This window comes from Hippocampus zosterae, chromosome 11 (assembly GCF_025434085.1).
Source record: "Hippocampus zosterae strain Florida chromosome 11, ASM2543408v3, whole genome shotgun sequence".
Classification (NCBI taxonomy): domain Eukaryota; kingdom Metazoa; phylum Chordata; class Actinopteri; order Syngnathiformes; family Syngnathidae; genus Hippocampus; species Hippocampus zosterae.
The window spans coordinates 21,654,557-21,677,454 of NC_067461.1; the positions used below are offsets into that span (position 1 = coordinate 21,654,557).

General features: G+C 40.1%; 1 protein-coding gene across 2 annotated transcripts in view; it reads right to left on the bottom strand.

Moving 5' to 3' along the window:
- The window catches only part of vps8 (VPS8 subunit of CORVET complex), a 70,920-nt gene that overhangs the window by 19,124 nt on the left and 28,898 nt on the right, over positions 1-22,898 (bottom strand). For both annotated transcript variants that reach the window (XM_052081015.1, XM_052081016.1), the window contains 16 exons: positions 22,269-22,349; positions 19,832-20,002; positions 18,015-18,089; positions 17,018-17,053; positions 16,851-16,941; positions 15,800-15,846; positions 15,615-15,704; positions 13,790-13,836; positions 13,173-13,395; positions 12,969-13,058; positions 12,604-12,655; positions 12,485-12,527; positions 11,849-11,921; positions 8,642-8,755; positions 5,770-5,841; positions 845-964 (listed from right to left, as the gene is read on the bottom strand). In XM_052081015.1, the coding sequence (XP_051936975.1) occupies positions 845-964; positions 5,770-5,841; positions 8,642-8,755; positions 11,849-11,921; positions 12,485-12,527; positions 12,604-12,655; positions 12,969-13,058; positions 13,173-13,395; positions 13,790-13,836; positions 15,615-15,704; positions 15,800-15,846; positions 16,851-16,941; positions 17,018-17,053; positions 18,015-18,089; positions 19,832-20,002; positions 22,269-22,349 (1,425 nt within the window). The remainder of the gene's footprint in view (positions 1-844; positions 965-5,769; positions 5,842-8,641; positions 8,756-11,848; positions 11,922-12,484; positions 12,528-12,603; positions 12,656-12,968; positions 13,059-13,172; positions 13,396-13,789; positions 13,837-15,614; positions 15,705-15,799; positions 15,847-16,850; positions 16,942-17,017; positions 17,054-18,014; positions 18,090-19,831; positions 20,003-22,268; positions 22,350-22,898) is intronic.

Consider the following 22,898-nt stretch of genomic DNA (forward strand, 5'->3'; position numbering starts at 1 on the left):
CGGACTAAAATAGCAACCTGCATGCGCACATAACGTTATCTGCCCCCCCCCCCCCGCCCCCACTGAAAACAAAACAAAAGTAAATTAGAAGAAACACACTCACACACCACACCACAAACACACATACAGGCACTGTGAAATCACGTTGATCACACAGGAGCCTTCAGTCGCTCTGCCCCCAAACTCTGGAACTCACTTCCTCCCAACATTCGTAATATTGACTCTCTTTCCTTATTCAAAACCCAGCTCAAAACCCACCTATTCAGACTTGCCTACCCGCCTTAAATCTTTCTTTCTTTATTTATTATTTTATCTGTGTTTTACTATTGGTCTTGGCTGTACAGTGTCCTTGAGTGTTGTGAAAGGCGCTTACAAATGTGATGTATTATTATTATTATTACAGGAGAGATTTGATCGCGTACAGTCAACTCGTGTGCAGTGACTTTTATGGTTAAACGATTTTTCGGTACCGTTAAAAGGACGCCACGGAAACGACACGCTACCAGTAACGATCGTTACCATGAAATCCTCAGGCCTGCTGTAGTTTATTATTATTTTTGGGGGGGGACTGAGAAATTTCCTTGCGTCCCAGAAACGCACATTTGGAACTGTGCGTCCCGCAGGACGCAGAGGTAACGAGATGGCTGCATTCTATTCCATGCGCCTTATAATACAGTCTGCCCAATATATGAAAACGGTTTTAAATTAGGCCATTCATTGAAGACGCACCTTATAAACAAAGCACCTATTGGTGGAGAAAATATGGTAATTGCAGTACTTTTTCCTACCACTGTACAGTATTATGTGTGACAGCATAGCATGCAAACAGACAGGAAGAGCTTACCTGGTCAAATAATTTTCTGTTTACAAAAAGTGTGTTGTCTGGTTTAGACAGCTGCCGAGCCAAAAACGTGAAAAGCCCGCCCACCTGGGATGGTGTAAAGTCCGGGTTGTCCACCATCACCTACGTAACAAGAAAACCATTGTAAGGAAAAATAAAAGAAACTTGTTTCCTCAAAATGACTCACACCACCATTATGTCAAAACCAGGCTTTACTGAACAAAGGCTTTACAAAAAGTATGAATTCTTATATCTTGAGCTTGTTTGAAATTTGTGAGATAGATTCGGTATGAAATCTAGGGCTGTTATTGAACACCAATTTTTGGCTTAGCGCTGTTTTGCAAATAAATGGCAGGTTTTTGTTTACATTCTGTTTTGAGTCCAGTTTTCGTGTATGTCTGAGTTAATTTGGCACAAGTATCGCATTCCATAGGCCACGACAATTGTGTTCCTGTGTTCTGAATTTTATTTTGGTCAATAAACCTTTTCTCTTCCTTTGATTGTTTATTTTTAAAACAGTTTGCTTTCTTTTCGAGAGGAAGTGAGGTCAAAAATGTTCCTTAGAATAATGTGTTATACACAACGATTCATCTTAACATGGTATTTTGATTAATATTGCATTTGAGGGAAAATGAATTAAGCAGAAAAAAATCCACCCGTTTTTAATTCATCTCAGGGGTTCGAAGTTTTGCCCTGTAAATGCAGTCACTTGCTGTCGACTAAAAATGACATCAACAGTTACTGAGGGTCAGGAAACAACCCTCAAGTCTCACCTGCTTTCTGGGTTTGGTCATAATGACAACCACAAGCTGAGCCCTTAGGCACTGTTATGTCATTTTCAGTTGCCAGCACGTGTCAGTACAAAGCAAAATGGCCACATCCGCTGATCTGAATCCAAACAGGTGAACTTTTCTGCACAATTAATTTTTCGCAAACACAGATCTGAATACCATGTTTAGACACATGGGGCAAGGATGAGATTTTTCCGCTTTTTTCCAGTCAAAATTTACCTTTTTTGTATTGTTCCAAATCTGTTGAGAATTTTTTTTGGTGTGGGGGGGGGGGGGGGGGGGGGGCTCTGGTATTGGCAGCGGGACGTACTTGTCTTCGGGAGACTCGGGACTCATGTTTACAAATAAAGTCAGCAAGACCGTTCTTTTTCTCACTAAGCGTTAGTTTGTCGTTACTTGGTATATGGGCTAAAACCAATGTCTTACTTGTTGTGATTGGTCGCTATATCGGCAAATGCAGAATCACAACCAATCCGTGTTCGCCTTCCCAAACCCTTTTCCTGCAAACCCTGAATGGTTTTGCACAAGGGATGTAGGGTATTGAAATGACTCGTGGATGTAGTCTGTATTACACAAATGCCAAATGTTATCGAGACTCGTGACGAAGCTAAAGTGCGTCAGATAGATGCGGATCTGAAAAAGAAGTTTCGATGGGACTGGTTGGAAAGAAAGATGACGGTGACCCCAGTAGGAACCAGTAAAGAGGAGCCATTGTCTGTGCTTGTGTCGGATTTCGTGAAAAAAGCTCGATGTCACTGGTAAAGCTCTGTGTACAGTGTGTGACAATGTCATTCTACACGGAAAATGCATTCATAACCCATATGTAGTAAACAGTTTGAGACTTCACAATCACTGTCTGAGGTAAGAATCAACAGCTTTTTATCACATTTACACAACATTTTATGAATACAAGTAATGAATGGGAATGTGTTACCTTTTTTAGTTTGGATTTTGAGCAGCAAATTTGAAGTTACATGTTGGTGCTCACCAAGAACGCATAAGCAAAATTGCACAAAGGCCGATGTCAAATTTTCACTTGAAAGAATAGTGAACAATCTTGGGATTTTTTTCTGTGAAAGTTTCAAGAAGTGTGTACATTGAATACACTTCATCTTTAGCATGTTCAGGAATACTTCGAAAACCAATGTCAGTAAGTACAGTTCAGCGCTACATCTGTAAGTGCGACTTAAACTTAAAACTCCATGATGCAAAGGAAAAAGACATTTAGCAACAACAGCCAGAAACGCAGCCAGCTTCACTGGGTCTAAGCTCATCTAAGGTGGACTGCTGCAAAATAGAAAAGTGTTTTGTTGTGCGCCGAGTCCACATTTCTAATTTTTGGAGGAAATCATGTCTTTCAGGCCAAAGAGGAAAAGAACCATCCGGACTGTTATGGACGTAAAATTTTAAAGCCAGCATCTGTGATGGTATGGGGCTGTGCTAGTACCAATGGCATGGATAACTTACACGTCTGTTAGGGCGCCATTACAGGAATGCTGAAAGGAACATCCATGTTTTGGAGAAACAGATGCTGGCATCGTGTTTTTCAGAGATTTCCCTCTTTATTTCAGCAAGACAATGCCAAACCATATTGTACCGTAAATTCCGGGCTACAGACCGCACCTGATTAAGAGCCGCATGCTCAGATTTATGAAGAAAAATCAATTTTGTAATTATATGCGCCGCACCGTACTATAAACCGCTGGCCAATGAGTAGGCGGGATTTGCTTCTGCGTCCCTGCCGCCGTGGAGCGCCTCCGGGTGTGGTCCCCCGCTGAACCCACGCAGAATAAAAAATGCAACATTTCTCAAGGTGAAAATAATCTCCATATTTTTATGAGCATGATAAATGCATTTGCACCACGAAATTACGCTGAAACACATAAGAGGCCAGACAAAGAGAGATCTTGATGCGCATCTGCGTAATTACGAGAAATACTGCAGCCCACTAGGCTTAAAATATTCATTCATTCATTCATTCATCTTCCGAGTCGCTTGATCCTCACTAGGGTCGCGGGCGTGCTGGAGCCTATCCCAGCTGTCTTCGGGCAGTAGGCGGGGGACACCCTGCATCGGTTGCCAGCCAATCGCAGGGCACACAGAAACGAACAACCATTCGCACTCACACTCACACCTAGGGACAATTTAGAGTGTTCAATCAGCCTGCCATGCATGTTTTTGGGAATGTGGGAGGAAACCGGAGTACCCGGAGAAAACCCACGTAGGCCCGGGGAGAACATGCAAACTCCACACAGGGAGGCCGGAGCTGGAATCGAACCCGGTACCTCTGCACTGTGAAGCCGACGTGCTAACCACTGGACTACCGGGCCGCCCTAGGCTTAAAATAGAATATTGCAAATGATATAAATGGGAAAAGATATCTGAAATTATTTCTATAGTCAGCCGCTTTAAAAATGATCATCGTTGGCAGCTTTAGGCCTGATGCTGCGCGGCTCAAAACACAGGTAAAATGTGTTCTCTCGTGGCCGCTTGTTTTCAGTATGACGGGGAGTCACCTTTTTTATTTACAGTCCGAGTGAGAGGCAAATCAAAGGTCAGAGGGTCTTCGTCCATATTTATTATTTCATCTCGGCTGATGGAATTCTCCGCTATCTTTGTTTGTGTGAATGTGCGGAACAAAGCAAGTTTGTCCTCGTAATTAGGAGGGAGCTGCTGACATAACGTCGTGCGTGCCCTAATAGACGGGCTTCAATTTCACGAAACTATAATACCACGACGGCCCACCTTTAAAACCTTTAAAAGCTTTGGTTGTCTTTTTACACTTCTTGCCGGAGCCTCCACCTTCGCACCATCGACTCGTCTATGCCAAGATTACGGGCAGCAGCTTGATTTCCTTCTTTAACTGCCAGAGTGATCGCTTTTAGTTTCATATGCTTTTCGTCTGGTATTCTCCATGTTGATCAGGGTTAGAAGAAAGATTAAAATAAGGAAGTCGTGATTACCGGTAATCATACAATTTAATTGGACCCCTGTGTACTACTCATTCATTTTATTGGTCGACTGTTACCGGGTAACACGTTTTTTTTCCCCGCTACGGCAAAAAGAGCGGAAGTTGTGATTCGTCATACAATCTCATTGGACCTCAGTGAAAGACTCATTAATTTTGTTGGTCCATGTTTTTCCCGTGATGGAAAAAAACAATAATTAAAAAGCCGCTTCATGTTACACGCCGCAGTGTTGAAAGTGTGGGAAAAAAGTAGCGGCTTGTAATCCGGAATTTACGGTACGTGTCTTACAATAGTATGGCTTCATCGTAAAAGAGTGTGGGGATTAGACTGGCTTGCTTGCAGTAGACCTGTCTCCCATTGAAAATGTGTGACACATTATGAAGCACAGAATATAATAATAATAATAATACATTTTATTTATAAACCCCTGTGTTGCAGCCAAAAAATACCAAGTTAAGGATTATTTGCTTAAAAAAAGTTAATCAGTTTTAAGATGAACTATCTCGCATTTGGAAGTGCATTTAATCAAATATACTGTAGGTTCAACATGATTTGTGAATCATTTTCTGTTATTATGTTTAACACAATGTCCCAACTTCATTGGAATTGGGTTTGTAGTATGGACTGAGAAACCGCATGCCCAGACCCAGAGACAAAATAAAGAGGTCCCTGGAATGTAACGAAAACAAAAAACTCTGACCATTTTAGACTAAGAAATGTGGAGACTGGACTGGTTGCTGAAGAAATGCTGAAGGATTCTTAAGAACCACCACAGTGTCCTCGAGTAAAACACCAAACTATACCAGTTTCGTTTGTGTTAAAGAAATTAACCTTTGTAGAACAAATATTCATCTTTTACACTTTTTCACTTTTTGTTTCTTTTTTTTCTCCATTCAAACACTCACAGTTGGAGCAATGAAAAAAACATTAGAAACTGGATGTTGCGGTAGATCCAAGAGATTGCAAATGCCATTGTGTATCGACAATACTGTACTTTTTTAAAACAAATTAATCTTGAGTGGGAAAAATTAGTCGACACAAAGTGACATTTTATTTTAAAATATCCTAATTCACAATAATTCAACCACGGGAACAGTATATCTATTCCACATATAAAAAAAAAAGTTTTTGTGTTCACACTCGTGTTGGGCACTGTGTATAATATTACCTGAAGTAAAATGTCCACCATCCTCTGCTGGTACTCAATGGCTTGTTTGTCATTTTTAAAGTCTTCAAATGTCTAGAAGAAAGAAACCAACCATTACTAGTATTCATCATCAGGAATCTCAGCCACAAAATATTCCCCCCCCCCCCACCCCCATTAAAGAAATCTGAGGCCTTCAGGTAATAACAATAAGAGACTTGTATGCATTCAACATTTCTGTGACATGCTTTTGTCAAACGACACCAAGGATCAAGAATGATCAGTTTAGTCACCCTTTCAAAGCTCAAAATTTCTTTGCGAAAAGAAAAACTGTTTGCACTGAAGCCATCATTTACTATGTGCATTATCAGCTTGACAGTATAATTTTAAACAGACACATCTTGACTTAGGATGTGACCTCGCGTTGAACCTTGTGGTGTGACCTTGACTTGAACTGCCTTAGTGATGTTGGGGGAAAGCGGCCTCCTTGCCCCTGCGTGTTCGTTGAATTTTGGACAAAGAGAATGTTGGTTCTTCAAACAAAGGCTGGAATCAATGAACAGTTTCTTCAAAGCTTTTAATAACAGAATATTCTGGGCATCAGTGAATTACAGACAATGGCTGCGGGTCACGAGTGCAAAGCAGGAAGAGAATCACATCATTTTTATATTATCAGAAGGACGATACTGAGGCACAAAGTGTGACATCATAACTTTCGTTTCTCCTAAACCGATTCTCAGCTTGGTGCATTCCAATGTTTGTGCGTCTCCGGCAGGGAGTATTTTAATTTTAAGTGATGACTGTTACAAGGACGCCAAGCTACACTGCGGACATGGGAAAGTTATACAGCATAACTAAATATGGGCAGATTACAGACTTCAGCGGCAAGACCAATGTGGTCAATTTAGTAGATGAATATCGGATAACGCTCTGCATGCATCCCCTTCGCTGACTTGCAGTTTCACACCTAAGTCCTGTTCGAACAAACACCGGAACAGTTTCTAATTTACAATACAATACAATACAATACATGCTGATTTATATAGCGCTTTCACAACAGCGGCAGCTGTAACAAAGCGTTTTACAAAACAGTTAACATAAAGTAAAATAATAAACACAACACAATTTAATTTAAAGGAAAACTAAAGTACTGCAACGACTACTCGAAGACGAACAAGCTGGGACAGCTTTTAGGGAAAATGAATATGTCACGACAGCAATTCGGGCAACCGAAAGTGAAGTTTCCATTGAAAGCTACGCCCTGTTTAGAGTATGTAAGATTTGGCTTGGGATATTGACCCTGCGCATTTGTGACTTGACCACAGCCATTGTCTGTATCACACTTGTGCCCTGAACGTTCTGATTAAATCTTCTTGAAGCAACTTCTCCATTTCAAGCCTCTGATTTCACAACTCAACTCAGCCCAAATTCAAATGAACACGCAGAGGACGCAGAAGACGGCGAAAGATCCCGCGGACCACAACATCCTCTCCCTCCCCGCCGCCTCTAACAGCATCCAGTAAAAACGTCAATCTTTGAAACCGTTTATAAAACCCTGACTCCCCGAATTTGCTACGTTCGCAAGCATTCACCACTCAGTGAGATATTATCTTTACCCATGGCTATGAGGATCAAACTCTGGGTGTCAAACTGCCGGGATTAGGTATCTTGTACTCCCGAAGCACCCACCAAAGTATTCCCAGGGAGACACGTCAAACGCCTTCTCCAAGTCCACAAAACATGGACTTGTTGGGTGAGCTCCTCTGCCCAAGATGTCGGGCTAGGCCACCTTTCAACCCAGACCCTCAAAGTACATTTGGGTCTACCAGGTTGGACTGACATCTTTCCCCACTATCTGAGCCAATACTGTACACCACCAGGTGGTGATCAGTTGACAGCTCCTTCCTCTCTTCACCCCAGTGTCCAAGAGATGTGGCCTTGATCTCTGATGAAATGACTATAAATAGATCATCCAACTGAGGCCTAGGGTGTCCTGGTGCCAAGTACACCCTAATGTCTGAGCATGGTGTTCATCATATACAATCCATGACCCCTCAAAAAAGAATAGTAGACATAACTAATCACAATAATAAATGCTCTTGGGATGGGAGGGCCTGGTCTCAATCGTCGGGGTCGCCACAGTGCTTGGACTGGATCAGCTTCACCAGGGCCCACCAATGACCACGGTCATGAGCCACGGTTACCCCTGGAACAGCCCACTCGTGCCATCTATTCATTCAACCCAGCTACAGCCGGCTTGAAAAGGGCACGCGGAAGACCCCACACCAGATGGCTTGATGTCATCAGGAAGGATCTCCCGTGACAGGGGTTTTACCCTGGCGGATGCAGCGGACCTGGCTCATGACATCATTACTTGTGACATTCAGTGTTTGCGGTTAGAGAAACCTGTCTTTTTAAATTCACGACAAACCGTCAAAAAGTAATGGGCCCATGCCTAGCTATGACTAATATCAATGCAAATGCTCACATTTTTGATCATCATCTTCATGGAGGCCAACTGGTTAGCACATCTGTCTCATAGTTCAGAGGTCATGGGTGCATGGTAGGTTAACCAAAGGCACTATATGGTCCCTCAGTATGAATTTGAATGGTTGTATATTTATATGAGCCTTCCGATTGGCTGGGGAGTAGGTCAGGGTTTACCTCGCCTCTCGCCCAAAGTCACCTTCAGCACACCCGCAGTGCAACTAAGGATAAATGGTACATAGAATGGATGGATCTTTACAGTTGCTATTATTTGCCCCCCCCCCCCCCTCTGGTCGTCATGAAAGTTTCATCTGATTCATAGAAGCCATCCGGTTCATCCGATCACTGTATACCGAAGAACAAATAAGATAAAATAGTCAAGTGAATAAATGCGTGCAGGAAAACTCACCATAGCAAGAACATTTAGGAATTCTCGAGTATCAAAGTGGAGGAGTGTATGAATAAGAGGGTAAGCATCTGACGATGATTCCCCTGTATGGAGCAGAATCAGGTACTCAAATACCTGACAAACACAAACAGAGAGAAAATTAGCTCAGTGTAGATGCTGCACTAAATCAAAGTTAATAGGACATTACATGATATATTGCAGCCTTAAAAGTTTCATTTGATGGCAACATGTTCAAATACAGGGCGTCTTCTGTACACCTATTATTATTACAATAATACAAACCCCATTCCAATGAAGTTTGGACGTTGTTCATTCATTCATTCATCTTCCGAACCGCTTGATCCTCACTAGGGTCGCGGGGGGTGCTGGAGCCTATCCCAGCTGTCTCCGGGCAGTAGGCGGGGGACACCCTGAATCAGTTGCCAGCCAATCACATGGCACACAGAGACAAACAACCATCCACGCTCACACTCACACCTAGGGACAATTTAGAGTGTTCAATCAGCCTGCCACGCATGTTTTTTTTGGAATGTGGGAGGAAACCGGAGCACCCGGAAAAAACCCACGCAAGCCCGGGGAGAACATGCAAACTCCACACAGGGAGGCCGGAGCTGGAATCGAACCCGGTACCTCTGCACTGTGAAGCCGACGTGCTAACCACTGGACTACTGGGCCGCCCGTTTGGACATTGTGTTAAACATAAATAAAAACATACAATACAATTATTTGCAAATCAATTTCAATCGATATATAATTGAATAAACAACAAAGACAAGATATTTAATGTTGTAAATTGATACATTGTATTGTTTTTAGCAAACAGGTAATAACTTTAAATGTTATTGCTGCAACACATTCCAAAAAGCTGCGACTGGGTCATTTTTTCCGACTGTGTTATAACAACTTTAGTTTTAACAACTTCAACACCGAGGACACTAATTGTTGAAACTTTGTCTGTGGAATTCTTTCTCATTATTTCTTGATGTACAGCTTCAGCTTCTCAACAGCTCAGAGTCTCCGTCGTCGTATTATACGGTTCATAATGAGTCACACATTTTCAATGGAAGACAGGTCAGGACTGCAGGTGGCTAGGCTAGTTTCTGCACTCTTTTACTACAAAACCATGCCGTTAGAACACGTGCAGAGGTTATTTGGCATTGTCTTGCTGTTTGTTTGTTTCACACTTGTGGGTGTTTTTGATAAATGGCTTTTGCTTTGCATAGGAGAGTTTTAAGTTGCACTTATAGACGTATTGCCGAGCTGTACTTACTGGCATTGTGTTCCTCAGCCCATGTGCTGATATCCTTTACACATTGATGTCGGTCTTTGATGCAGTGGCGCCTGAGGCACGGGCATTTAATGTTGGTTTTCGGACTTGCCGCTTAGATGCGGTGATTTTTTTCAAGATTTCCTTAAACTTTTGATATTATGGAATGTAGATGATAACATCTCGAAATTCCTTTCAATTGTACGTTGAGGAAAATTGTTCTAAAACTGTTTGACAATTTTCTCATGAAGGTGTTTACAAAGAGGTCAATCTCGCCTCATCTTTGCTTGTATATGACTAAGCAATTCAGCCAGGGCAGCTCCTTTTACACCCACCCGGCTGTTCCCAGTCAGCCTGCGTGACAAGGTGGTTGATGAGCATTCCTCAACTTTCCTTTTTTGCCACCTGACCAAATTTTTTAAAAACATGCCATTAAATTCTAGGTTAATGATTATTTGCTTAAAACAATAAAGTTCATCAGTTTGAACATTAAATATGTCTTTGTAGTGCATTCAATTAGATATAGGTGGAATATGATTTTCAAATCATTGTATTTTGTTTTTATGTTTAACACAGCATCCCAACTTCAGTGGAATTGGGTTTGTACGTTGTATTGACCAGTGACATAAGGTGAGCTTCATGACTGGTGAGGTACTATTCCCCTGGAATAGGACATAAAATCCCAAAATAGAAGATTAGCCTATATTCAAATTTTAACCTTCATTGAAACATATGTTTCAAATATAGCCAACACAATTCTCAAATACATACCTTGCTGCTCCTATTTGGCAGCTATTGGAAGTGGGCTGTGTTGTGTGCCTCGTGGTCTCACAGAACGCAATGAGATTGCCACACATTATTTTTATTTCACCATGCTGTCTGTGTCTGTTTGCTTGTGCTGCTTGCTGTATGATGTAAGAGGAACAACTCCACATGTTTACCGATGCGAGTGAGTAGCAAGTTGTGCTGAGAATTTATTGAAAAAAAAAATAAGGTGCAAGAATATCTAGGCCATGGCCAGTCAGGGGAGCCATCTGATTGGTTGAGACCACAATATGTGTGTCTGTATGTGAGGCTTAAGAGTCGAGGAGATGTTTTCTCCATCCTCCATTGACAAGTTGCACATTGTGCAACCTCAGATTATTTTTTTTCAATTGCATCATTGTGGAATTAGAGCGCGTGCGCGCCCAAATTGGGTCCATTGTAGACCCACTTTCTTCACATTTTCCTGAATTTGTAAATACAATTGCTTTAGTGTTGTTGTTATTTCAGGTAATGTTCCCAACACAAATATTAAGTAACAATCAGATTGAGAAACAAAATTGCTGTTGTTGTGTACAACAAGATTTGAGGTTGCTCCTTCTTAATGCCTACATATACTGTAAAACACTTACTGCAAATTTTATAAACAGTATTGCGCATAAGCGGTGCAATGGTGCAAATGAGCACTGGAAGTTCAAGTCAGTCATCGCACTTTTGCGCACTAAGCATGTTGTAGCTCAGCTTAAGTCAGCCACCAAAACAATTGCTTATTTGTGAGGGCCATCTTTAAAATAAAGGTTATGTAAGGAAGGGATTGCTATCCATGTACAGTATTGCTTCACTTCTATTTTGAAGTTGACCCTCGCGGCACTAACAACGGCTGTGACAACTGGCTCTTCAAGGCTTGCTCCCTACTAACATTACCGGTACATTTCCTGTGAGATGTATCGACACGAAATAAACCTTGCCCAAATGTCTTAAATTTCATCTATGAGTCGAAGTGGTCGAGGAAAAAAATGCGCAGAAAACATGAACTTCAGGTGCTGATTTTAGAACCAAGACAATTTTTTTACACGCACCCCTACTTATAAAAGCATTTACATTGTTGAAGCCTACTTTGTCCAGGAATCGAAAAACCAGCGCCCCTCGATTGTTCCAAATAGCTGATATTGAGATACCTGAATCTTGACCTGAACCACAAGATCCTCAGGGATGTTTCCTAGGGGATATGCCCTTCCTGCAAGACAACAACTTAAGGGGGGGAGACACGTAAATACAGGAAATGTTTCAATGTAAAAATTGCATTGTATGCATTGTGAATGTAGGTGGGTGAGTTAGAGTGTACAGTGGACTATATTTTATGTCTGCGATATTGTAAACAACTTGACTGACATTTGTGCTGTTGTTTGTGTGTGAATATATTTTGAGTGGTAAAGAAGAGCCATCGCGACGACTGTAAAGTGAACTGGCAGAATATTAATGCAAGAAGACAATACTGTTTGAGTCCTTCGCTGTCATGACTATGCGTCCACAGGAAAAATAAATGTGTTATGTTACATGTTGAGTCCATGAGGTACCTACGACAATTTACGATTGTAATGCAGTGTACTTCCAGCCGAACGACTTAAAAAAAACTCTTGTTAATTGGATGACGACCGTGTCAGCTATTTAATGTGGTTTCGAGTCTTATGTATACATATACATTCACGTACGTATACACATATACATATATATATGCATAAAAACCAAAGACGTCACAAAACCGGGTATTTGAACAAGGCTGCGTTGAGTTTTTATACCCAATCTTAGCTTACCTGATGTACACCAAAAGTTTGTTTCCCATCACCACTTCTTTAGCTGTTCAGAGAAAATGAGAGAAAAAGTAGCATCGGTCTTGTATAAATTAGGTACTGAAAAATGAAAACTTACTCACCTGTTAAGCTTCTTCCCTCCCGAAGAGGTGGGCCAATTACAGCAAAAAGTTTCTGAAACAAAAGAGGCACTGAATCTTCAGAACATTGATGCTCATTTCATATAATTCACATTTATCAGTTTTTTTTCGAATTTTTACCATTATTTTTGCAAACAATGAAATACAATGCACAATAGCGTGGCATTGTGGTGCCGACTACTTTTGTCTGTGGTTGCACCGAAATAGGCATGCTATTCAGAATTTTAGAAACTTTCTGCTCACTTACACTGAAACAACATTTATACACTGGACCCTTCTGACCACCTTCATGATCAAAATAGTTTTCCTAAGACTTGCACAACAAAATACTGCAGGAGTGAAATTACCTCCATTGGTGTGATGTAGTCATTCATGCCACTGTTGAACACATAGATCATCGCATCATATAGCTGGTTTTCCCAACAAACTTGAACTACCTTGAATCAAACACAACACACATTGAATATAATTGGAGAAAAATATTCATTCTTCTGTTTTGATGTGTTTATATAATCATTCTCCACTGTGCACAATGACACACATCGACACACCTGCTGTATATCGAGGCTTGTGACGTCCAGACGAACAATGCATCTCTCCAGATTGTCCATCAAACCATTGCTGTGGTAATGGGCCAAGAGATCCTTCATGATGGGTGTGGGGAGGTGACCAAGGCGGTCCATGACAATATATGATTCTAGTGCTTCCAGGAAAACACCCTTAGCAACCACATTCTCCACAAGCCGAGCATATAGCTGGTCGAATAGTAGATCACTATAATTGAAACACAGACACTCCTGCTTACTGGAACATGCATTCCTGTACAGAGCATGTCAAAATCAGTGACAGAAAGGTCAGGGTCAAAGGTTGTGGTAAAATAAATAAAAAAATAAAGTACTTTGTGTGGGGTGAAAAAAACAGTCAAATTTCACAATGTGGTCACTGAAAAGAATTTTCGGTTGTGCATGTACAACCAGGCAAAGTCTCCTTGACTCCAAAAAAATGTATTATGAATAATGAGGCTTGGGGTCAGAAAATTCACGACTTGTGTCCATAGTATGTATGTATGTATGAAAATACTGTAGATGTTGGGCCAACATCTATTTTCACAATTTATTCATTGTCGGCTGTGCTTGCAATCATGTATAATGTTGTGGAATGTACTTACGTCCTTTGCAACAGCAGGCAGAAATCTATCAAGATCGGAATCACATCCTGAACACAAACATGAGAATTTTGACAGTGATTATTCATTTATTAATAAATAGCATAATTGGCTATGTATTTTTTTTAAACGTTTCAACAAGCGAAAAAAAAAACCTAACATGATTCAAGCGCTTTGAATTGACCAAGATGAGTGAGAATCAACACAGACATAAAAGTAACTAATGAATAATTTGTTGGAGTCAACAACTGTGTATATTGCATTTAGATGGTAGCTCGGAATTAATGTATTCCTGTGTGATTAAAAAAAAATCAGTTTTGCAGAGGATACAAAAATCTTTGGTACTGTCGGTGCGGTGTCCGGAAAAAAATGAAAATGACTGTGTAAAACACAATTGGGCAATTTAAATATACTGTATGTTCAAGTAAAAAATACAATACTTGTATGTATGCATGCATGCACGCATGTATGTATGAGGGTCATTCAAGAAATAAAGTGAATTTTTCGGCAGGAGGACTTCTAATACAGTAGGAGCTAACTATTTTTTTTCAACATATTCTCCCAGGAGTCTCACACACGATTCCCATCTGTGCTTCCAGAGCTTCCATATTCCCTAGGGCGGGGGTCGGCAACACGCAGCTCCAGAGCCGCATGTGGCTCTTTCGCGACATCTAGTGGCTCCCTGGAACTTTATAAAAAAATGTTTGAAAATGGAAAAAGATTTTGATAATAGGATAATATAGCTCAAATAGATATACATACATGTTGCAGCTCCGAAAAAGGAGAGCTGCGGTGTTGTTTTTTTTAACGTACACTTTATTTATGGTTTTAACAGTCTCGACAAACACAGACAGTCTGCATCCGACTCCGTGCCTTCTCTCTTCTCGTTCGACTCGAGAGGCGTTAAAAGACAGCCTCTGAAAAATGGAAATTAATGATCACTTCACTTACACTAACAAAAGTGAAAATAATGCACCAAAACAAAAAAAAATCAAGCGAGGAAATCACAAAATAAATTCTATGGGGGCGTTTGTGAACACTCAACAAAGGAATGAATAACAAACAATTCGGAGACAGTCCAGTCTCCTACATACATACAGCATGTGTTTTCTTCATTGTAAGTTTTATAGAAGGCTTTTATTTTTTTTGCGCTTCCAGGCTCTTTCAACATTTTGGGTTAAAAATCTTTGTCCTGATTTTTCAGCCAGTCGCTGACAACACTTTTGACTTAATCATCACTTTCAAACTTCGTGCCAACTCCTGTGAACTGCTGAGGCAGGTCAAGAAAGAAAGAACAAACGCAGAAGTCATCAGTCAGAAGAAGTCTTCTTGCATCATGACAACGCAAGGCCTCACACAGCAGCCCAAACAGTGCAGACTATCAACGAGCTGGGCTGGGAACAGCTCCCTCATCCGCCTAATAGCCCAGACCTTGCCCTTTCAGACTTTCACCTCTTTGGTCTCTTAAAAGCATTACGAGAGGCACCAAGTTTGAAAGTGAGCGACTGGCTGAAACATCAGTCCAAAGATTTTTATGCGGAGATCAAATGGAAGCTTGTGCATAGATGGGAAAAGTGTGTGACAGTGCTGGGAGATTACATTGACAAAGAAAAAAAAGTAGGCTTTTATCTGTATTAGAAGTCATTATCCCCCCCCAAAAAATCACCATATTTATTGAATGACCCTCATACATACATGCATACATACAAGAATTTTATTTTTTACTTGAACATATATTTTGACCAATTGTCCCGATATAACGGCATTCATATTGGACTTAGTTCATCTGAGAATGTAGAGTATGTTTTGGTTTTTTTTATGTGCTTACATGAAAATGCTGCTCCATCACTTGGATTCTGCCTTGTTCTGGGCACCTCTTCATAGCATGGTCAACAAACTGGAACAGTATCTCCACCATCTCCACCAACACATAACAACAGAGTTAAGATCGAATTGAAGTTTCTTGTCCATTGCAGACACATGTTGCGGTCACTGTGATGGTTCTTTGCATACCTTGTCACCAACAATTCCCTTTCTTTTCAAAGGATCAACACACAAGCCTTGAGAGAACACACAACAGTTGACATTACTCAATTATTATTAAGCTATCATTCTATTTACTTTTGATAAATTGTATTTTGACTTGGCTTGGATGTAAAGGGACCAGAAGGTACCGACTGTGTGCCCTATGATACAGATACAGTTTGTTTCCCAAGCTCAAGGCAGACCTCTCAATATTTCTGAATTGCTGCACTTCGGGCCAATTAATATACAATATTACAAAGTGTTATTTTTTCATTTTGTCCTGACAGACCAATAGAGAGCAGTATGCATACAATTGATGTTTTAATACTTTGGACTACATGCATCACACAAAATTTCATGCAATCATCCATCCATTTTCGAATTCACTTATCCTCACAAGGGTTGCGGGCGTGCCGGAGCGTCATCCAGCTGTTTCTGGGCAGTGCGGGGTATACCCTGATATCCTGAAATGGTTGCCAGCCAATAACAGGGAACACAAACATTGGAACTGTAATGGTTTATGTAACTTCCATTTTAAGTATTTTTAGAAGTACTAGCCAAACTTTGAAGAAGAGCAGATATTAATGTCTTCAGAGGGTTCAGGAAATTAAAAATAGCGGACTATCTGTTAGTTTCAAGGTAAACCTCCAAGAAGTTTTTTTAATGGCGGAATGGTGACGGACTGGTTAACAATGCTGCCTCACAGTGAAGAGGTGCAATGTTTGATTCCAGTTCTGACCTCCTTGTGTGGAGTTTGCATGTTCTACCCGTGCCTGCGTGGGTTTTCTCTGGGCACTCCCGTTTCCTCCCACATTCCAAAAACATTCATGGCAGGTTAATGGAACACTCAAAGTTGTCCCGAGGTGTGATTGTGAGAGCAAATGGTTGTTTGTCTATGTGTGCCCTGCGATTGCCTAGCAACCAGACCAGGGTGTACTGCCCAAAACTGCCAGGATAGGCTCCAGCTGACCCATGACCCTCGTGAGGACAAGAGGATTAGAAAATGGATGAGTGGATAATAATGATCATTATCACTCACCAACCACAGCCTTAGCTGTTCGCTCATGGAAGGACCAGGCCAATGAAAGAGCTTCAACAAAATGTTCCTGCTTCAACAAACAGTCAATGCGCTGCATATACAGAGACCAAATTAATCAATCAACAGTAGAATAACCACAGACAACAAAGTCAACAAAACTAGGTTACCTCTCTCCAGGTCCTGAGAGTCATAGAATGGGCTGACTGAAACAAAAGGGACAGAATGATGGACAATTGTGCTTTACAAAGTATCAAAGCATACCATTTCATGTTAATATCATTAAGAATGACTGAAATGCCAAAAAGTGGTTTAGCATGAATGTTATTTTGATTTGCTATGTTTTGGCAATACTGCAACTCTACACATTAAAATTCCAGCGTAGTTTGTCCAACATGAGGTTGAAAGCATGTGTGGGTAATCTATGGACAATACAGCTCAAGTATGAGCAAGTGAGTACCAGGCATGAATTATAAATAGTATATTGTTACCGCAAAATATAATTTGACAATTTGTCATATGTTGTTTACTGCAGCAATATTGAAATGGTAATTTGGCAATATGTATTTATTTTAGTATGACAACATCTGATTTAATTATAGTTGGAACGTAACAATACATCTATTGAACCAATGCATCGATGGATTTGCCCTGCGATATCACTACATCATTAGGAACTGGACTAGGACAAATCGATATTGGCCATTGGAGTGTAGGTTACACGAGTGTAAATTTAGTCGGTACATGTAAAACCCAAACCTGAAACTTAGTGTAGACAATCATTACTATTTATTGTGTGAATCATTGTATCCGAGTAAAATGATTAGCTGTCAGTTACTTCTTTTGCTCACGTGAGTATTTGTCATTTAGTTTGTCAAGTTATCTTATATACCGGTACTATAATTTGTTTTGGGTGTTTGTGCAATACATGGGTATTCTACTAATGACCATTTTAATCTACAGTTTAGTTTATAAAGTCTTTTTTAAAAACATATCAACATAAACTTTAAAATTATTTGATCGCCCTTCACATCCATCAGCAAAGAAATGCAAACCTTCTCATTTTTAACTCATTTTAGCCTACCTACCTTAATGACACTTAAGTGATACTTCTCAATTGCTGTTCCCATCGTTTACAAATATCTGACACACATTAACAAATAGTACCTTGGTGCCCAAACAGACAATTTGTCCTGCATAGCTTGCAATAGACTGGTAGCAAGCTTTTTCTCCAACTAAGGCCTGGAATAAAAACATACACAAAGAATTATATGAGCAAGATGGATTTAACTTTACAACAACTGACAATATCCCTACTTTCAATGTCTTGAAAAAGTAATCGTACCCCCTTGAACCTTTTCATAAGGTGACTTTACAGTCACAAACCTGAATGCATTTAGTTGATATTTTACTACACAGAATAACATAATAGTGAATAGGAAGGAAAATGATAGATTCCATGTTTTTTTTATTTTTTACAAATATGAATTTGAAAAAGGTGGTGTGCATTTGTATTCAGCCCCCTGTACTCTCTTAACCCTTAATACAATCCAGTACAATCAGTTGCCTTCAGAAGTCAACTAATTATTCATTAGAGCCCACGTGTGGTGAATTTATGAATATAAATTGGAATACAAATGTTCTGTGAAGACCTCAGTGGTTTGTTGGACATATTATAGTAAACTAGTCTTCCTGGTATTAAAATTAATCAGTTGCGTTACATTTTCGATTAATTCATCATTACAGAACCACGCACAAGTATAAACCCTGTGCTTCAAAACTTAAACTTTAACATATTATTGAGGGAGCTAGCTCCCAACATTTTTAAAAGTTGAATTATATTTCACAAAAAATGTACGAACACATTTATTAATTTGAGGTAATGGATGATTAGATACATAATGCACTTATAAATTATCTCCATATGCTGTAATACACATAATGTGTGCACACTGGTACAGTACGGGCAATTTTAAGAATATACTACAAGGCGCACCTAAAAGCATTCAATTTTCCCAAAAGCCGACAGTGTGCCCTATAATCCGATGTGCCTTATGGACGATAAACTTATGGAGTCACAGTCTCTATACATTCCTCGTTGTTTCCCTGTCAGGCTATTACATAGACCAGGTGTTTTTCAAACCCTGTGCTGTGGCACACCAATATTGCCAGGTGTGTCGTGGGAAATGATCCAATGTTTATATGTCTGTGCGGTCGAGTGCCTATAGTACTCTTCAATACCAGAAGGGAGAAGCAGTCACTAGCTAATCGCCTTATGCTTTGAGACAAGCAAAGTTTCCGGCGCAAGTTATCATTCTTTTTTTTTTTTTTTTACCAGACCCGTAGCAGCTAAAGCAATAGCCTGTCTGCGGTAAAAACTAAAACGATAGAAAGAATGAGAGCTGTGGAGGAAGAGCTTTGTGTGTCTTCAATCAATTGCTGCCAGGATATCAGATCTGTTTTCATCCAAACCATTTATCACAGTGAGTGATAATAAATATGCAAGATTATTAAATATTGGATAGGTGTCGATTTGATTCATAGTCAAGGTGTTATAACGTTATTTTTTCAATATTAAAAAAACACTTACAGGAACAATATACAGTAACACTTAATTGTTTAAATAAGCCTCTCTTTTTTTTTTTTTCAGCTAGTGGTGTGCCGCAAGATGTTTTCAATGAAAGAAGTGCCTTGGCTCGAAAAAGATTGAAAAACACTGACACAGACAGACCTGAAAACCTGGAATCATCCCGTCACCCATTTTTTTATTATGCTTGTATTTATATTTTATCGTTCATATTTATTCATATACTTGTTGTTCTTCTACTTCTACCTTTCACAATTTTGCTGCTGTAAATTGGGAATTTCTCCATCATGAGACAAATAAATGTTTTCTTATCTTATCTTAACTTATTAATGTTCCTATGCCATCTAGTGGTGATTAGTCACAGAAACCAATTGTAACTCATCAGAAAATCCCTCACCAAAGCCTGGGAGACATTCCCTCCCGTGGCCAGCGATTTGAAATGGCGGCTGTTGTATACCAGTTGCACCTGCTCCAAGTCCAGAATATCCAAAATCTCCTGACTGGGTCGGTCCACAACTTGTAGCTTTTCGTGGCTGTCTATCAGGACTAATGTACGACCATTAATCCACTAAAAATAAAATTGAGACAGAAAGGAAGTGAATCGATGCTACACCTTCCTTTCCAGGTAAATTTGTCATACAACTACCACAAAAGCCTGCCAGAGATACAATGAATAGTATATAAAACAACAACAATTGAACAATTTTACTTGTGCTGCACATATGAAAAAGAATAAGAAGCCTAGTGCTAACCTCAACATTATTTATAAATTGACACAAATCCTACTTTATAACTACATGCCATATTTCAAACATGACCCATGTCTACATTGAAGAGACCAATGATATAGTCAAAAAATGTTGAGATTTCCGAAAACAAATTTGTTGGACATGACTACATTTACTGAGGCTGCAACTAACGATGATTTTAATAATCGATTGATCTGCCAAGTACTGTGTCGATTACCGTATTTTCACGACTATAAGGCGCCATTAAAAGTCTTAAATTTTCTCCAAAATGGACAGGACGCCTTATGGTGCAGAGCGTCTTTTGTATGCGCTGAGTTCCAAAATCTGACTGACAGCCGACACGCTGTTTATATAGAGAAAAGGCGGAAGTGACTGTGGCCTGGCATGGGGGAAAGAAGTCGGCCAATCAGGGAAGGGTGGGTGTGTATTTATACATATATGGAGAGGGAGAGAGAGAGAGAGAGAGAGAGCGCACAGGCATGCTGGGGAGCAGTCCGCCAATGGGTGAAGGGTGGGTGTGTAAGTGGACGCTAAAGGGACGCCTCAAACAGGTACCAACACCTGTATAGAGTGTGGCAACGTGCATTGTTGCAAAACAACTCCGGTTTTGGTTTCTAAGAACCCCCGAAAATAAATTCGACAAAGAGACACGCCTATGAAGCTCAGTTCAAACTTCAAGCCATCGGTTATGCTTTTGGCATGCGTGCCCATCTCACAGCAGCGGTGAAAAACCAAGTCAAGCAAATGAACTCTGAGCTTGCCGTTATTCCCGGAGGCTTGACTAAAGAATTCCAACCGCTGGACATCGGCATCAACCGGGCGTTCAAAGTAAAGTTGCGAACGGCATGGGGGCAATGGATGATCGATGGCAAACAACTTTACAAGGAGTGAGAGGCAGCGCTGGGCGAGTTATGCCACAATTTGCAAATGGATTGTGGCTGCTTGGACGAACGTGTCTGCTTGCACTGTTGTTCGAGTTTTTGGCAAAGCCGGCATCATTTCTGTGGAGCCACATGGCAATGAGAGTGACTCTGACAACGAGAGGGAACGCTGCGTTTTTGATGGAATACGGTGCTTGCGCAATTGTTCAATTCTTTCTACACACACACGCGCTGCTACCATGTTTCGCTCTGTTCTTTACTTTCAAATGTGGGAAAGCTTCACACGAGAGAAATGTTGACTTTGCTGTTGCTGCTCCTTCTTTCCGCTGGGCAATGCGTAGCAACTCACACTTTAGCATGTGATGCGTTCAATAACAACTGGGATGTGCAGTCCTCTGATTCTGATACAGAGGATGAGGACTTTGATGGATTTCTGGGTGATGATTGATTGAAAAACGTGAGAACATCGTACTATTGCTAAATAAAATACACCCGAACTCAGTTCTGCTTTCGTTGCCTTTTTAAAAACGTGTTTTTTGCTTGCATCTGTATGTCTTGGCATGCTACCGTATGCTTCAAGCTAACGTGTTAGCGTGCGAGCATGCATGCCGTATGTTTAAGCTGGCGTATGTTTTACCACTGTAAAACTGCGCCCATTAAGACAGTGCGGTTTGTCTATGTGTAAAATACAGAAATGTCACCCATTAATGAGACAGCGCCCAACCGTACGGTGCGTCGAATAGTCGTGAAAATACGGTAATTGGATTTTTTTTTAAAAGTTTCTCTTTCTATCCGTGATGCAAAAACATCATTATCTCACATGAACAGTGCAGAAAATGAACTAATTTGATTCAGTTCCTAGTTTGGTCCATAACATGTCAGAAAACAGGTAAAAACATAGATCAGTGTTTTCCAGATGAAATGCAGATGTTTGCAAATATTGTATTTTGATACAACACCAAGAGAAACAGTCTGCTTTCATGGAGAGATACAGAAATTCGAGAACATTTACGACCGAAAGGCCAAATTGTTTTTGATTTTGATAATTTTAAATGAAACAAGGTCTCCAAAGAATGAATCGATTATCAAAATTCTTAAACATTGCGCTTGTACAATTTAATTTAACAATTCCCCCAAACACTATTTATCAGGATGAAGATCAAATGGTCTGAAAAGCGATCATACCTTTACTTGGAGTACTTACATTCAAACTGATTATATCACAGCTGAGATGAATACGTCTCTGTTTGATAACATGGATGGCACCCATCTCTTCTCTTTTTATCTGGACGAAGCAGCAAAGTGAAATGATTTCATGAAAAAGTCTTATTCTAACTAACGTTCATTCTCTTCCACCTTTGGAGTTAGTCTTAACTCTTGAATTCAAGTAAGTTTGCTGTCACAAGATGGCAGTATTTAAAACTCATGTAAAACAACAATTATTACATAAGAGGATGAGGAAACTTGTAATTGTCAAAAGCATTGGACCTGTCAGCAAAATTAAGAAAATTTGAATTGTGGCCATTCATCTTGCTTTGCTCATGGTAAAAATTTAGGCAGATCTTTAAACAGAATTTCTTTAACTCGTTGAATTTCAATCTTAAAGAAAAAAAAAAGAAACTATGGCAGGGCTAATAAAAAATGTAATCTCTTCCAAATACAACAATATAGTACTTGAACTATTTACCTCAAATGCAAAATATTAAAGAATGCTACTGAATGCAGTGGTAATAGTTAAGTGTATTTCAAAAGTGCCACCAGACTTTGTAGAGAACTGAATAAAAATTGGAAAGAAAAAAATGAACACAAAGAGGAAATATAATTCATATATAGA